Source organism: Bombus terrestris, chromosome 11 (genome assembly GCF_910591885.1).
Source record: "Bombus terrestris chromosome 11, iyBomTerr1.2, whole genome shotgun sequence".
Taxonomy (NCBI): Eukaryota; Metazoa; Arthropoda; class Insecta; order Hymenoptera; family Apidae; genus Bombus; species Bombus terrestris.
This window is the reverse complement of record NC_063279.1, coordinates 4267062-4283351: the sequence shown is the minus strand read 5'-3', so window position 1 is coordinate 4283351 and position 16290 is coordinate 4267062. Positions and strand designations below refer to the sequence as shown.

Sequence of the window (16290 nt, the reverse complement as noted above, 5' to 3'; positions counted from 1 at the left end):
ATGTTAGAATTATTTTTAAAAAATCCAATAAATGGGGAAATTAATTAAGGCACTCGAATAAACTCTTGTCCGAATTTCAATCTAAATTACTGTTATTAAAACACTATATTGAATTAAGCGAATTTAAAGTAAGAACGATAATTAAAGACGTGATTGAATTATAGATATAATTAAGTATGATTAAAAAGGAAGAACGCACAGTCTAAGGAATTTCTTAAATATATAAATTACGACTAATTATTACAGATGCTGGCTGTATCAGCTGTAAAAGAGTTAAATCGCTCGAAATTCAGAAAAAAGAGAGCGCCGGAAGAACAGAAAACAGATGTCTGATAGGACGAAAACATTAACAGAAAAAGCTTTTGATATAACGCGTACTTGCTTAAAAATATTTCCACCGGATATCTTTGTTTTTTTACTACGCTATACTGTAAAATTATTGATCCTAACGATAATTGATCATGGTTTTTACCAGGCAGATATCGTAGCTTTAACGGTATTCAACATTTTGTAAATAATGCAATGCTGATATTAAAATATTGTTGAATTAATCTCTGACAAAGAGATCGCATTTGGCATATAGAAAATATTTGCTTGGCACAAATTTATCTTTCATGTACCTTCCATTCTGAATTTTTCTTTTTTTTTTTTTTTTATACAAGTTTTGTACTTTACTCGTCGTGAATTTTAATGTCAAGCAAAAATGAGCCACAAATTAAAGAAATATCGTTGTTAAAAGTCGAACGACTTACTATTTAAATTTACTGTTAACAAAGATCGCATTTATGGTTTAATGCTGAACATTCGATTAAAACCATTTGCAAATTGTAAGAACGCATGGAAAACACGACTAACAAATTGCGTACATATACGACTAATTAGCCTGTTTCATGAGCGGGCTAATAATCGGTGGTTAGGGTCAGATGATCGACACGAATCGTTTCACGGAAACGTGAAAAACAAATTGGAGCGACGTGTTACAATTACACGGGGGAGGGTTGTACTTTTAATCGTGAAAATTTACTCGACTCCACTTCGCAATTAAATCTCGTTCATTTCGCAGCGTTTCGACAGGCGCATCGATTTATAAACGAATTAATCGATGACACCGACAACACCGAATTAAATGACAATTTTATTCCCGATGTTAAACCGATTCCCGCGATACAACAGGATGAAATTCGTTAAATTTCGCGAACGGCTTGTCACGCTGCTGTCCGAATGAATCAGGTTAATGTTTTATATCAATCTGTTCTAAATGCCTAAACCCGATGATGTTTAACTGTATGGAAACATAGTATTATCAGGTAAAACATAATTTTCTTCTCTTTCACATTTGGGAAATATATATGCAGATACGAACAATTGTTCGATCTCGTATTGTTGTTTCTTTTCATTCAGTTTAATTCGATATTTAATCAGTAGGATAATTTATAATGCTACTCATTTAGAATATTAAAGATTTTCTGCATTTATATGAAATAAAGAGAGACGGAATTCTTTTTAATCTGTGAAACGCACCTCTTCTTAATCGACTATTGATAATAGAAAAATATCTAATGTCCTTGAAAAAAAGACATAATGTACTAAAATTTAACATTGGTTTTACCAAATATTGATATTTATCGTTTAATTAATCGATAACATGTTCAAGTAAATATAGCGATAATCTGTAAAGTACAATAACAAATATTATAAATACAGTAAATAATTCTTCCAATTATTTAATATAACAAATGTAGTTTTATCTTATATAACAAATAGCAATCTTATTTTGTAGGTATTATTATTACATTCTATCTTTAAAATTTTCATTCGAGAAATTCAAGATCCCTTTGCTGAAAGGAAAATTATTACTAGAAGAAAGATCTTGAGATCTTAAGTCAAAGGTTGAAACCAAAGTAATGCGATTGTGGATATATATACATATATATAGGTACATTTCAATGCTACTTTGTTGAAGGGCCTATTGTATAAAATTTTAATTGTAGCTACTTTACTCGTTAACTCGTAAAAAGTTTCAGATTTATTTCAAAAAATAATTTCCTCGTAAATTAATAAACGCTATAAGAAAATCCTATTAGTTGCAAGGTCCAAACGACCGTGTTTCTGCAAGAAAATTTCATTTACATATTTTAGCCATTTCAAAACATGTCATCTCATTATCACCTTATTAAATGTAATACGGTACGTTTCTCTCTAGTGAATTCCGCTTATTAAAATATGCCAAACGTGTCCACAATACGTGATTAAAATACTTAACTATGCATACGAGAACTCGTCGCCAAATAAAAAAATGGGATAGAAAAATTCAACTGCGAATGTCGGAATATAAACACGCGAGGCATCGACAGATTTAAAATTTCATTACTAAACATCGAATTCCTTTAAACCTCGATATCACCTTCGAATTTTTAGATCCCAATATAGTACGCTCTTAAAAGAACGCAGAAGCCTGCCATTTTTTACGAAAAATATCTTAAAGATATCTCAGGTATAAAATGGAAAGGAGAAATCGAGCACTTTAAAAATGATTCTTTCGTATTTTCCTCTAATTTAGGAGATGTTCTCGCGATAAAGAAGGTAACCTAAAAGACGTTGACATTAATAGCATGAAAATTACTTTTTAATAATAATCTTCATCGATAGGAAAGTTAAAGAAGGAGAACTTACTGCATACCGTTTATAATATTCTTCTTTTCAAAGGGAAATCTCCGGTTTCAAAAAATTATGCCGTAAAGTCGTACTAGAGTTTCTAATTGATCGTATCATAGAAATTTGTAGAGGGTGGAAGATATTAAATCCTTAGAAACATACTCGCATCTATCACCGTCGCCAAATTATTTTCACATCAATTAAAACTCCTCCTCGTAAAGTTTCAAGTTTAAAGTTAAATCCAAAGCAGACCGTTAAGTTTCGAGTTTACTTCAAAACTTTAAATCCAAAGTTCAAACTTAACTTGTTAGAGTCTAGACGTTGGAAGCTCAACAAAATAAGCGACGTTCGTAGTTTCGTAGCTTTATTTCCATCGTTTTCGAAAATTTCTCCATCGTGTATACCTTCGTTCGTCGACCCACGTATCTTATCATTGAAAAGTCTTTAGACACTTGTTTATATCTGCCAATATATGTCATTTTATCATACAATTATAAACAAAAAAACTACAATAATTTTGCCTTTTACTGTTACTATGATACGATAGAGTACAGATTAATATGAAAGAATTGACTTTTAGAAGGTGATATACATGTAAAACAACGAAATTAACGTCTATAATTAAAAAATCACGTTATGCAACGGTTCTATCGATCAACAAGCTCCTTATCCTTATACCGTTTAATTTTTAAGCTATTGATCTGAGGAGAAAGACCTTCTTTTAAAATTAGTAATGAGATTTCCTAGTCATCGATTCATTAGTTTATACATTTTGATAAATTTCATTCGTATATCGTTACTGGAAATCGAGCAAAATGACGGGACACTTACCAGAGATGGTGTATACCTACGATGGCAAAAATACACGTCACAGTGGCCTCTAAATATATGCAAATATACGTATGCAAATACTTATGTGCGTTGACCCAGATCCCTTTGAAGCAGTCCCGTTTACAATGCGTTTCACGAGGAAATTAGCCGGAGCGCGTTCGATAACAAAATTGGCGAATTGAATCGGTCTCGATGATCGCATAGCATAGAAGCGCAAATCGAACCAGATTTAAACGGACATCATTTCAACAAACTGTATACAGGGCAAAAGTGGCCGAATATCGAAACTGGTGATTGAGAATGGCGCGAATTTTCGATCGCGATAGAAGTACGGGCAGCAAGGCCAGAACTGAAAATGGCCGAGCATTGTTTGCGCTCGAACGCGGCCAGAACAATGGGAATCCATTAAAAGCCGCGGTTTCGTTTACTCGCGAATTATACATTTACGAGTGGCGAACAAATGTTCGCAAATCGAGAACCGCGATACGCTTCTGTATGAGCTGGTTGCGATATTTTGTCGCGTCCTTTCGCGTTACGGTTATCCTCTTGCCGCTCGTGCAAAAGAATCTGCCCCGATTAGTATTTTGTAAACTGGATGCTTCTAGCTTTACGAAATTGATAAAAAATTACTAAAAGTGAATAGCATTTCAGTTTGACGACTCGAATCTTGTGTATAAATTCGAAATTAAGGAAGATTGTTAATGAGGGAAACGGGTATAGTTAATATTTTTTAAATCGTAGAAGGTAAAATTACGACGTTTATTGCTTTGATCTATGATGGGACGTTGGCGAATATGGAAAAGACGAACGATGAAAGGGAATATGTTACTTGTTTTAAGCTCTAGATCGTAAGAGGGTAACTTTCAATTTTGGAGTAAAAGTTTCATCTGTAGAGTGTTTCTTTCACGATAAGAGATTAATCATGAAAAAAGTAACGCTGAACTTCGCCAGTTGTAGCAGAAAGATCGCGTGTACTTTATCTTAAGTAGATACCGTCGAAATCTAATCGTTTCAAATATCGTTCTGAAATAGAAAATGTTTGAAAGATGAAGTTGCTTACTGTTGATTAAAATATATCGTTTCGTGACGTATTTTATTTATTTTATGATAATTTGCTTCAGAGGATTTTATGATGCATTTAAAGCAAACAAATAATTAGAAAGTAAAGATATATGCTTAATTGGCTATATTCAAATCGCAACGAAAGTAATTTCAACAATTTTAATATGTGTATGAGAATTTTATATTGTTCGATAAATGCCATAATTTTACAGTAGCCGGAATAAATATTTTACAAGGGAAGCAGCGGAATATGAATGTTTGCCAAATAGCGATCCAATATATGTTAATATTTTAATTTTCTCCATCGTTTGACGCTTGCAATTTTTATGCTACAGTTAACATGAATACACGTGAAAATGCAAAATTGCCTTTTGCTTCTAAATAGAGGAAACTTGTCGATAACCGAAATACCTTTTCATTGCAAAAAATATAAACGAAGAGTACGAAATACTTGCAATCGAATTTAAATGCGAACTAAATTATATAAATTGTAACATACGAAATCGTAACTTGGAAATAACCTGAGCCTCTCAGAAATCAGATTGATAAACACCGCTTTTTATTAATCCTTCAATTTCTTTAAACAACTACACGGTGAATATTCGATCTTCCAGAAGCAAATGGATTACTTTCGTAAGATTATTCCAGGAAAATTGTATAAATAGTAGCAAGTTGAAAAGTAAGTTTAGAGAACAGTGTGTTTGTAACACGATTCTTTTTTTCCACTTCCAATTTATACAGTTGATCAATGTGACTTCTGAACTGTTAATTTATCAATACGTGCTAACAATGAGTACTAACAATGGCTACTAACAACAACTTTCAACATCGCACAATTTGGATTACTACCTGTTTTACAACATTAAACAATTCTGAAACCTCAAACTCACGTATACATACATAAAATGTCTACTTCCGTCATCTTCCTAAACACATCTTTTTCATAATGTAAGAAATAATAATATCCTTGAGAAGATCCTTGCAAGAAGATCCGTGCCGAGAAAGAATATTTTTTCGCGGAAATTCTTTACTAGAAAAGAAGAAAAAAAAAAAATATCGAAGACCGAGAAAGATGAGAAATTTGCAAACCAGAGATAAATTTTTGTAGACACGGCCAATAAATTGAAATGTAAACTTGTAAAATGATGCAGACGCCTGAATAGGATGGGCGAGCTAGTGGCGCTTCTGTTCATCTTTGAAGTGGGCGTTTGCGGTTGCTTCTATATATAAAACGTGACGAACAGGACGCAGAAGGCGGACGCCGAAAATTCTACCAAATATTTAATCCCCCTCGGAAGCCCGCGAGCCGCTTAGAAAAGCGTTAACTCGATTTCTTATCACGCTCTAATAAATCCGGAAAATTAAGCGTATTCCGACGATCCGCCTTTCGTTTTTGCGCCAGCGGACCCGTGGGGATTAAAATTTGCCGGACGTCTCGCTGTTCTTGGTTAACTCTTCGTCGGAATGAAATAATCGCGACTTGGCTTTTAAGAGGCGACTCACGACCGCGATGCGCCGAGAAACACGCGCAACGAGGAAGTAATTGTAGACGGAAGGGGGTTGAATCGCGATGCTAAATTGCAGGGAAAAAGGATTAGAGAAACTCGGTTAGGTATTCAGAGCATGCTGTTTTTTCTTCCTTTTTTTTCTACTACAATTTCTTTACTAATTAATTATTATAACTTTCCTCTCAACTATTTTTTGTACGAAATCTACCTTTTACGAAAAAAATGCTGGCAATTAATTTTTGTACATTTCTGTCGTCGCGAAACGACGAGCAAACATTTACGCGAACTTATACACGTATTTTATGTAGCTATTCGTGTCCATAGTAGTCGATTGTAGTACAAGGAACAAGATCTGAAAAAGATTATTATTGTCACATTTTGCATATTCATGAGGCACTAAATCGTTGTCGAAATTTTGATATGTTAATATTTTCACGCGTAACATGCCGCAGATAAGGATGATTTATTTCCTGTTTTCTCGTAAATACCATTTGAGATAATGTTGTTCGGTCAATTACGCGTTACATTAAATGTAGATATTTCATTCTCGATAAATGCAGCCCAATAAGCGAAACACGATTCAAGTTAACAAGTTTTATACGCGCATATTAAGTTGACATTACTACACTGAATAATTGATAATTAATAGTCTTCTATCCCTATCGATATATTTGCTAACCCAAACAAGTTGCGCTTTTATTCATACTGGAAGCTGATCGAAGATAGTACATAAAAAATGATAAAACAATGGTAAAAAGGAGAACGTAGAAGCGTTTAAAAGAAGCGTATGGATTACGTATTAGCGCCTATTTACGCTTCGATCATAAGCCAAGGAATCTCGTTTTAAAAAAAGGCTCGCCGCATAAGCGTGTGTTGTCGCTTGCTCCATTTAAATGCAAATGAATCGAACACGGCCCGAGTAGAACAAGTAAATTAAATTCAGAATCAATAGTAAGTTTGCATATTCTTGCTGGAACGTCTGGTTAAGAATAAACATCGCGTCAAACTTCCTTTATCGTAGTTGAGAATAAATGTTTCGAGTAGGGTGTAGTGTAAGTTCATTGTATCCAAAACGCTCGAAGACGGAACGCGAATAGAACGGAATGAAGCGCTAGAACGAAACGTAGCGGCGGAACGAAACACAACTACATATATCACTAATCTTTAATTGATACGGGTCACGAGTGATTTAATGCTGCTAAATATATGGCTGCGCAAACACGGCTCGCTATCGGCTTCCGATCGAAATTGGGAAACGAAATATAAAAAGTTTTTTGGTTGTTGTGATATTTACAACGTCGAAAGAGACAATTTTTTCCTATTTATTTATTCGTTTACATAGCGGATTCCATAAACGTTTAACACTCGCGAATAAATAAAATTGACATTTGCTGCAGGACTGATAAATCTAGGACGGGAATCCATGGAATCTAAACAATACATTATGCGTGTATTTGTATGTATAAATAGTGGTGATAGTTTTTAGTCAATGAGCTTGACTCGAACCATTGAACAGATTCTAGGAAATAGAACAAGTTTGCACCAATTAAATATTAGGAAATATATTATGGAACGTTCGATGAAACGATGACATTTTTCAGACAACTGACAGTTGATTATAGAAATGGAAATGATTCTTTCGACGTTGTATCGCTACATTCTGGCAAAAAGGTTACACAAATATTAATCTAGCTTACAATTCAAAATTATTACGTGAAATGCTGATATCGAACAATTTTAATACGATACACGCATAATATTTAACACGATACGCACACAGTATTTAACGTATTGTACCGAGCAATTAAAATATCAAATTTCTGCAAATTAGTCATCGAAATTGCCTGGAAACTATCAAATATTAGAACGGTAATGTTACAGTATCAAATCAATTTACGTACACTATTGCAATTTTCGATAATCTTTTACCAAATGGAAGTATTTCACATAATCACGATATAATTACAATTCGTCAGTCTTTCCATCTACCGTTAAAATGTTCTTTATTCATCTCCCTTTTCCCTAATCAAAGTTGCAAAATACTTTTTCTCACTTACGCACATTTAATAACAATGACCAAATTGTAAACTGTCCCAGATAAATTAGACCCGTTAGACTAAATCCATTGAAATGGCATTTACACGGTATAACGGAATTCTTAATGAAATGAAACTCGTACTGGCTGGCTTCTGAATCTTCCATATAATTTTCTCAAAGGGAGTGTATGCGGCAAAATTTGCAGATTCTCTAAACAACGGAATTTCGCATGAAAGTAACTAAAGCAGCACGTAATTCTTCCTTTATAAATCACCCGTTGCCTCATCCGTGGCACGCGTTGTTTGTTGATGCTTCCTTTCTGCGGATAAAAATCGTGAAGCGTAAAACGAGCTACGGCTACGGGACCAGACGGAAGAACCACTTCTCCCCTCTCTCTGATTCTTCGCCGGTGAGTCTCGTGGCGTCTAGCGTGGTAGAACAGTCATCCGCGTTCATCTCGAACGAAACGATCGGTCGGGACGCGACCGGAAGTGCCCGTTTTCCGTCCGATTAGTCCGCTACCTCGCTGCTCGACCGTCGAAACTTTCGCTCGCGATTTTTCACCGAAACGTTTCCGCTGGAATCGCTCGCGGTTCCCGCCACGCGTGTTCATCGACAGAATCGCGGAACCATTGTCTCTTGCCTCGGTGAGAACATCGATTTTCAACGACGATATTTCACACGATGAAATATTTAGTTGGAGAAGTGGTTTCGCATTTTATCTGTACGGTGCTTTGCGATTTTTACGTAAATCCAGTTTTGATTCGATCGTCCTGTTAATGAAACTTCTGATATTCTGACAGAGTTTTCGATCGACGGATTAGATTTCTTTCGATCGTTATATCGGCGCGAGTTTTAGAAGATCGAACGGTGTTGTTGCGAACAGTGTGTGTAATAGGAGTTTGGATATTATTTGAAGAAAACATTTGAAGAATGGTCGTTTGAACGATATATAATTTTATTTACTCACATTTTCAACAATGATGCGTTGATTTGTTTGAAAAGGCAGATTATTTTTCTTTGGATTATTTCGTTGTCTAATTTGATTTCAGAAGCTACATAATTTATTTCCAACGAAGGGAAAGAATTGTTACTAACAGGCTACAACAGCCTCCGAACCGCGCAGCTTTAATTAATAAAGTTCTTTCGTATCTCGAGGAGCGATAGAGACATTGAAAGCAACGAAATTCGTCATAAAAATTCCTACTTAGTATATAACACATATATTTCAGCAATCTCACCGTAACCGCGAGTTATCGACGTCTAAACCGACCACATCATACCACCCAAACGCTATAATCATCCCCTCTCGGTACCTCCATTTGAAACCTCTGAAAGAATTTCTTTCCACAACGCCTTCATTTCATCATTACCATAACAAAGAAAGCAAAAAATCTGCTATAACAAACCACCAATTCCCTTCACAACATCAGCACGTTTCGCTGTCATGAACCCTTCTCATAATCGCTGCAACAGAAATTAGACGAAACGAAACCGGAAGAAAAGGAACAAAAATTCAGCGCGTTCACGGCCGACGGCGAAACATTTCACGCGGCGCGCAACCAGCAGGAGGGTCGCGGGAAAATTCATTTCGAGGAGAATTAATTCGAACCAGAACGGGTTAACAGCCGGCGGCGTTGGTATTTTAAAAATTACCAAGCCGGCTAATCTCCTAAGTCCGGCATTAAATTTCGCGGACCGCGCGATCACAGTTTTAAGTCGCGTTTAACGCGCGCGCGAACTTGCATCCTGTGGCCGGTTTAATCGGCGTCGAGGAAACCGCGATCGAGCGTTTCCAGCAGCGTAGCGCGACACGAAAACGACTTTTTACCTGGGCAAATCCACTTGGGCGAGCGAGGAGGGTAGAAGAGTACGGAGGAGGAGGATTTTTCCGACTGAAAAAATCCGCGATGTAGCAGCCGCGCGACGACTAACCTGGAAAAAAACCTTGTACGTACCGAGAGGAGGGTGTAAAAACTCGCGTCGTAACGCGCGCGTTACCGCGGACCATTTGGGAAGATCGATCGATCCTCGCGAACGCTTTCCGAATGATCGATGCGACGTTCCACCGCGTCGCTTTCTTTTTTCGCGGATAAAACGCGCTGAATTCGTTTGTCGACCGTGGATAAATCGTGGATTCTCGTTTTTTTTTTTCCCCCTATCCTTCGCTGTTCTATGGTATTCCGTGACTCTGTGACAATTGCGCGTTGTGGAAGTTTGTTACGTATCTGCGCGATATTTACGCGATGGTCTTGAGGGTTGATTCAGAGAGGAAGTTTAAATTGGTGTTTCTGCTTTCGTAGAGAGAGAGAGAGAGAGAGTCTTGTTGATTTAGTTAGTAGTTTCAATAGGAAAAATTGGAGAGATATTGGTAAAATATGTGATGGGAATAACAAAATGATAAAATTATAGGATACTGGAGGACATTGACGAAGATGAAATGTTACCTGGTTGGATGTTAGAACTCCATCTTGTTTAGGTAGCTGGAATAGCTAATATCGTGCACTTTCGACATTTCTATCTCACATCGGCGATTAAAAGAATATTTTGGAACTCGTTCGGATGAAAATCGGATTTAGCAACAGGAAACACCACTTTTAGCTACGTACGTGAAGAGAAATTCAATTTTAGTTTTAATTTAGGATTTAATTTATTCGTTGAACGAAAGAGTAAACGAAAAAACATTCTAATACTAATAATAAAATGTAACGTAACGTAAAATGAACCGATGGAATAATTCTATATGTAATTTTAGCATTTTTAGAGAAAGGAAAGTATTAAACCGTACCTTTTTTTGCGACGAATATACACGGAAAACGGACGAAATAGTATCGTCTCAAATATCAAAAGTCAAAATGAGACCCATAAAAGTGATCCTTTACAACCAACGAACGTTTCGTGTACCCATCCCGTATATTTTTCTTCGAAAAAACCAAAAGCCCCGAAAAGGTAGACAGTGGAAGAAAAACGCGATAGAATAACTCTTACACGAATTTATTCGATCGCTTTCACGATCGAGAGGGAAAAGCTGCGCGTTCTCGTCGATGCGAAACTTTCAATCAAAGTTTCAAGCCAAAACAAAAAGGGAAAAAGAAAAAAAGGGAACCGAATCAGCCGGGACACGGACATGCTTTGCAAAAGTTGCTCGTGGATATTTTCCAGGAGTCTAAATTGTTAGTCGATCCACCGGGTTCCCGGTTAATTACAATCCGAACAAGATTGTCGTGTTCCGTTGAAAAGCTGATGGATAAATCGCGCGGATTTATACGTCGAGCGTGCGCAAAAATCATTTTCCCCAATTTTTCCTTTTTTAAGTTGGTACTCGTTCACGCATCTCGAATCGAAACTGTATCCGTTCACGCGTTTTTCCATCATTTTTGGCACACGAGCTTGTTTTTTCACATCGCACAGTGGAGTATTCGGCTTATAAAGCTGGCCAAACATTTTAAACTTTCAAACATTTTAAAACAAAGAAGGCATCGTTTTACATTTTTGTTTATTCCTAAAGTTGTCTTTTTTCAAAGGTCAATGAAATTTGCAAACTTTTTTTAGCGCGACCGTCCGATATCCTGGCGGCACAAATAATGTTTCAGAAAATATTTATTTTATTTACGAACGTTCGTGTCGCGTTTTATTTTATAAATAAGCAATATACATTTTTCAATGTTGAAAAACGTGACGAAATCTCGAAAAGAACGATTCTCATATAAAATTGATTGACAACGTTTAAATGACTCTGCCATAAAAGACGACAGAGGAAATGGTTATTCGCTTATATAATATTTATCGCTTGTGGTTTTCATCCGTAAGCAAGTTTGAATTTATTAAGACAGAGACGATAATGTTGTAACAGTTTTCTGGACCAAATGCTCCACTTTGTGGCGAGTGGAGTTATTCCTTTGGAACCGATCCACCACTGTCGAACCGACAGTTAATTTACTGCTTTCACGCCGCGCGATTTATACAGAACGCGAGAAAGCGCAAGTTTATCGGCAACAAAAAATTATTTGTGGATCCACGTAGAAGAGCTTTCATCCTGATGTAAACGTCGACGCGATGGCGAGCGAGCGGTCGCGATGCATAATCCAGATTTGTCGCGAAATAAATCGTGAAACACGCGGCACCGGAATTTATCCCACCGATGAATCCGAATCACGCGACCGAATTCGTCATCGTAAAAATATTGTGCATTTTCTCGCGATTACCCGTTCCGGCAGCTCATAAATAGCTACCTCGTGAATTCAATTCGCGCGATTGATAAGCGTATTATCCAACAGGGGCGGGCAGAAGTGGATTCCGTTGTCGTTCAGGGTTTCCAGGATGTTTCTGTCAGGTGACGTGCATCGGCGACGATCGATTAACGTTAAAACCGAGCGAGCAAGCAGCTTCTTACGTAGAAATAAGCCAAAACTTGGAAAGTTTCTTCTCTCCACAATGAAATTTTCCAACGTTTCTTGTTTAGGAAATGTTAATCTTAGAAATTGATGTTTCGTCTACGAGGCGTGGCCGATTATTTATCGTTTATTATAAAGAGAACATTGATTGTTTTTTTCTTTCTTTTAGAATATACAGAGATATATAAGAATACGTAAGAATATATATAATTTGCAATTTTTTATGTACAACTTTTTTAATATTAGCTGTGTACAACTTTTTTTTAACAAAATTTGTCACATACTCTATTATTATATTCGAGGCATGATTTATCCTCGAAGAAGTGCAGTAATTTGACTTTCTGATTTTACAATTACCAACGCTTTATAAATAAACGGCAAGATTATTCCGACAGAAAAGGCGATACTTATTTAAACCTCGTGAATTATTGACGTTTTACAGAGCAAAGTACTCTGTTGTTTTATGTCGAAAACGTCTAGATAAGATATAAAGTTGTCAAAAAACTCGGGTCGATTTTTCGTGTTTATTTAAAAGAAGTGACTTTTGCGTTGAAAAGTGTAATCGTCGAGAACTGTGACCATAGCGTTTCGTCGTGAACAGCGAGAAGGAGGAGCGGACGAGATTCGAAAAGAGACATGGCGAATCATGTGTGCCGTGCAATCGTCTACTATTTCCTGATTGTTTATTTAAAGGGTCTACTGCAATCCTTGAAGCTCTATTCCGGACATCCAGCGGATTTGGTAAGATGCACGGCCGACTTCAACGTGAGTACACATGCAATTTTAATAATATCGATAGTTGAATTCTGTTTCTTTATTGTTAACGTACGGTAGAATTTTGGATTGTGTCTATGTTTAGTTAGAAATATCTGTATAACATTTGGAGGTCTGAGAAAGAAATTCGTCGATGACAAATTAAAGAAATCTTTCGTTCCGTTAGAATTATGAACTTTACACGGGAATGTTCTTTCCTCTATTTCATTCATTAATATTTGCTTCCTCATGCCTCCTTTTACGTTTTTCCAATTTCATTTGATCAGGTTTCATTTGTAATTTTTTAATATTGGATATAGACTCAGCCTTCTCTGAACTTTCTTCGATCTTTAATTCCATACCTTTGCTTATCCAAAGAATCTTGTCACGTTCGTATTATAAAGTTACTCAACTTTTGAGTTGAGAAACGGATGAACGAAAAAGAGTAAAATAGAAAATGGAAAGTTCCTTCGCACGACTTTAACAATTTCTCGCAATGATGTACTTTCACCGAGATACGATTCGTTAGAAAAACAGTATCTCCGCTAAAATAATTACCGTTGGAACGAAAACAAAAAGGGGGAAAGAAAAAGCTCGTCAGAGGCCCAAGAAAATTGTCCAAGTATCCCATAGGCCGTAGGTCATCGGGGTCCAACAGGATAGCCCCAAGGGGTAGCGATGCACCGCGAATGGAACCCGGTGAGTCAGCAACGATAAATCGAGCGATTTATGAAGCGGCACGAGCATTCTCCGGGAATAATGCCGCTATCGATGTGCGTATACACAGGTGGCACAGGGACGAGGTATAGTCGACTCAATCATCTTGATCTCCGACGCTTCGATTCTCGATAAATCTTCGAAGAAAATCGATCGGTTTTCGTACTTGATCGAGACATGAAACGAATTTATTACTCGGCCTGTGTTCCGCGGTAATTCGGTAATTAATTATTTTAAGAAAATCCGCGTCAAGAACGATCAAGTCAGATCCTAAGGCACAGATTAAAAATTTCTTCGATAAATCAACCAGTCTTTCAGCAACAAATCAAACAATTTAATCGAAATGTCGATGGATCTTCCTCGATCGATAAAATTCAAACTAAATAAAGCAAACGTTAAATAGCAAAACCATCGATAAATAATAAAAGATGCTAAAAATAGTAAAATTTAAATACGCATATATTATTATTTTTCTCGCTGTCCCGATTCCATAAATCCTTCAAAATCGTAATTAATCACTCTCAATCCAACCGATCACTCGCGCATCAAACATCCACGATGATTCTACGATACTTCAATCTCGATCGCCTAACGAGCGAATCACGGCGAATCCTAACCGGATCCTAGCTGGAAAAAAAAAAATAACGAGAAAACGACAAACTGCGTAAACATCGTTCCCTGTTTCAGAATAATAAAAATAATTTAACGAAACGAACACCCTCGCGTAGATACTCGCGTATGCGTTACTTGCACGAGCAAAAAGCGGAGAATCTCGTGAAACAAAGACGCGTGCGAGTGACACTTCGCGCGTGGATGAGCGACGACGATTTATTTAATTTGTCAACGTCAGTCAGGCCGCGTGGCACACGATCGGGAAATCTTCAATCAAAATATGACGAAAGCGAGACGCGACGCGACCCCGTTTCAATCGTAATTAATTTCGATGCCGGAGGAAGGGTGGGAGATTGGTATCACGCGGATAATTCCGTTCCGATTATAGCCGCGATTTCGTAGAGAAACGTGTTTCACGTATCGCGAAATAATTATTCGGCCGTCCAGCGAAAACGGCTAGGTATTTATGGTGGCGATAATATCCGTCATAAACGGGCCGATTCGTCGTTCAGCACACGTATACACGCGCGTTTTTCACCCGAATGCGCCGCCATAAATCGACTAATTAATGAATAAATAAAGCGAAAACAGGTTCCACGATACACAAATTACGTATTCCGTTTAAACGTCCCGCAGAATGCCAAGAACAATAATCTGTACGTGTTTGACGAGTTTCTTTTCTGTCTTCATCGACGGCGTTGGTATTGTGCAAATGTGTATCTTTTTTTTCTTTTTTCTTTATCCGAAAGACGAGTTAATTATATTTTAGTATGGAAGGTGAAGTTTTCATTGGATACTATTTTTAGCACAGATTATCTATTCTTTAGTTGGTGAAACACTTGCTACGTTAGTCTCTGGTTTTGTTAAAACTTTTAACCTTGATGGTAAATATAACTTGTGGAAACCACGCACTGTTTGCATAACTATGAGGTGTAAATTTCGTGTAACGAGATGAAAACTTTTCTATTGTTATTTTATTGTTACTTATGAGAATAGATGTATCCGTTCGTTGAATACCGTGATAAAAATATTGACGTTAAGTAGGATATCCAAACTATTCGTAATATATAGTAAGTAAAACAAGAAGAAACTTCGCTTAGAATATGAAATCATTCCTAAAGGCAAAATACACGTAGATTTACATACAATTTCCATTTAGTGATATAATCGAATCAATATCCGATATTTCGAATGTACAATCAGTATCGAATATTTGGAAATTCTGGAGATCTCAGTCCTGTTAATCAGCTCGAAAACGAGAATAGAAAGAGACGTCTGCGTGACATAATTGATTCAGAAACTCTCGTTACAGCGTATTATAACGTCACGAAATAACCGCGTTTCGGCATCAGACGGTAAAATTAACGTCATTCCGAATTTATGCTTGGTTCAGACCGTTCGCTGGCCATCAGTTTTCACGGTTGCCCGCGTTTACATTAACACATCCGCTTGATAAGAAGTAATAACGACAGCTCGAACGCGACACCATGATTTGCGAACAGGATTGTTGCATCAGATGCAACAGGAAATTGCCGATAAAGTGAAATATCCTGTTGTCGCTGTATTTATCGAATTTATCAAGGAACGTGCAAGCTAGTTTTACGTTTGTCGATTTAAACACTGAACATTTTTTTCTTTTTTTTTTTTTCTCGTCAGTCTTTTATCCCGTCGAAGATTTCAGAGCACTTGGAAACTCTTGAAATGAACCGTTCGAAGGACTT

At 36.8% G+C, this 16290-nt stretch overlaps 1 protein-coding gene across 7 annotated transcripts in view; it reads left to right on the top strand.

Moving 5' to 3' along the window:
* The window catches only part of LOC100649852 (collagen alpha-1(XVIII) chain), a 345705-nt gene that overhangs the window by 266745 nt on the left and 62670 nt on the right, over positions 1-16290 (top strand). For 6 of the 7 annotated variants that reach the window (XM_048410056.1, XM_048410054.1, XM_048410055.1 and 3 more), the window contains exon 6: positions 13181-13252. The exons of the other annotated variant lie outside the window; for it this stretch is intronic. In XM_048410056.1, the coding sequence (XP_048266013.1) occupies positions 13181-13252 (72 nt within the window). The remainder of the gene's footprint in view (positions 1-13180; positions 13253-16290) is intronic. 7 annotated transcript variants of the gene reach the window in all.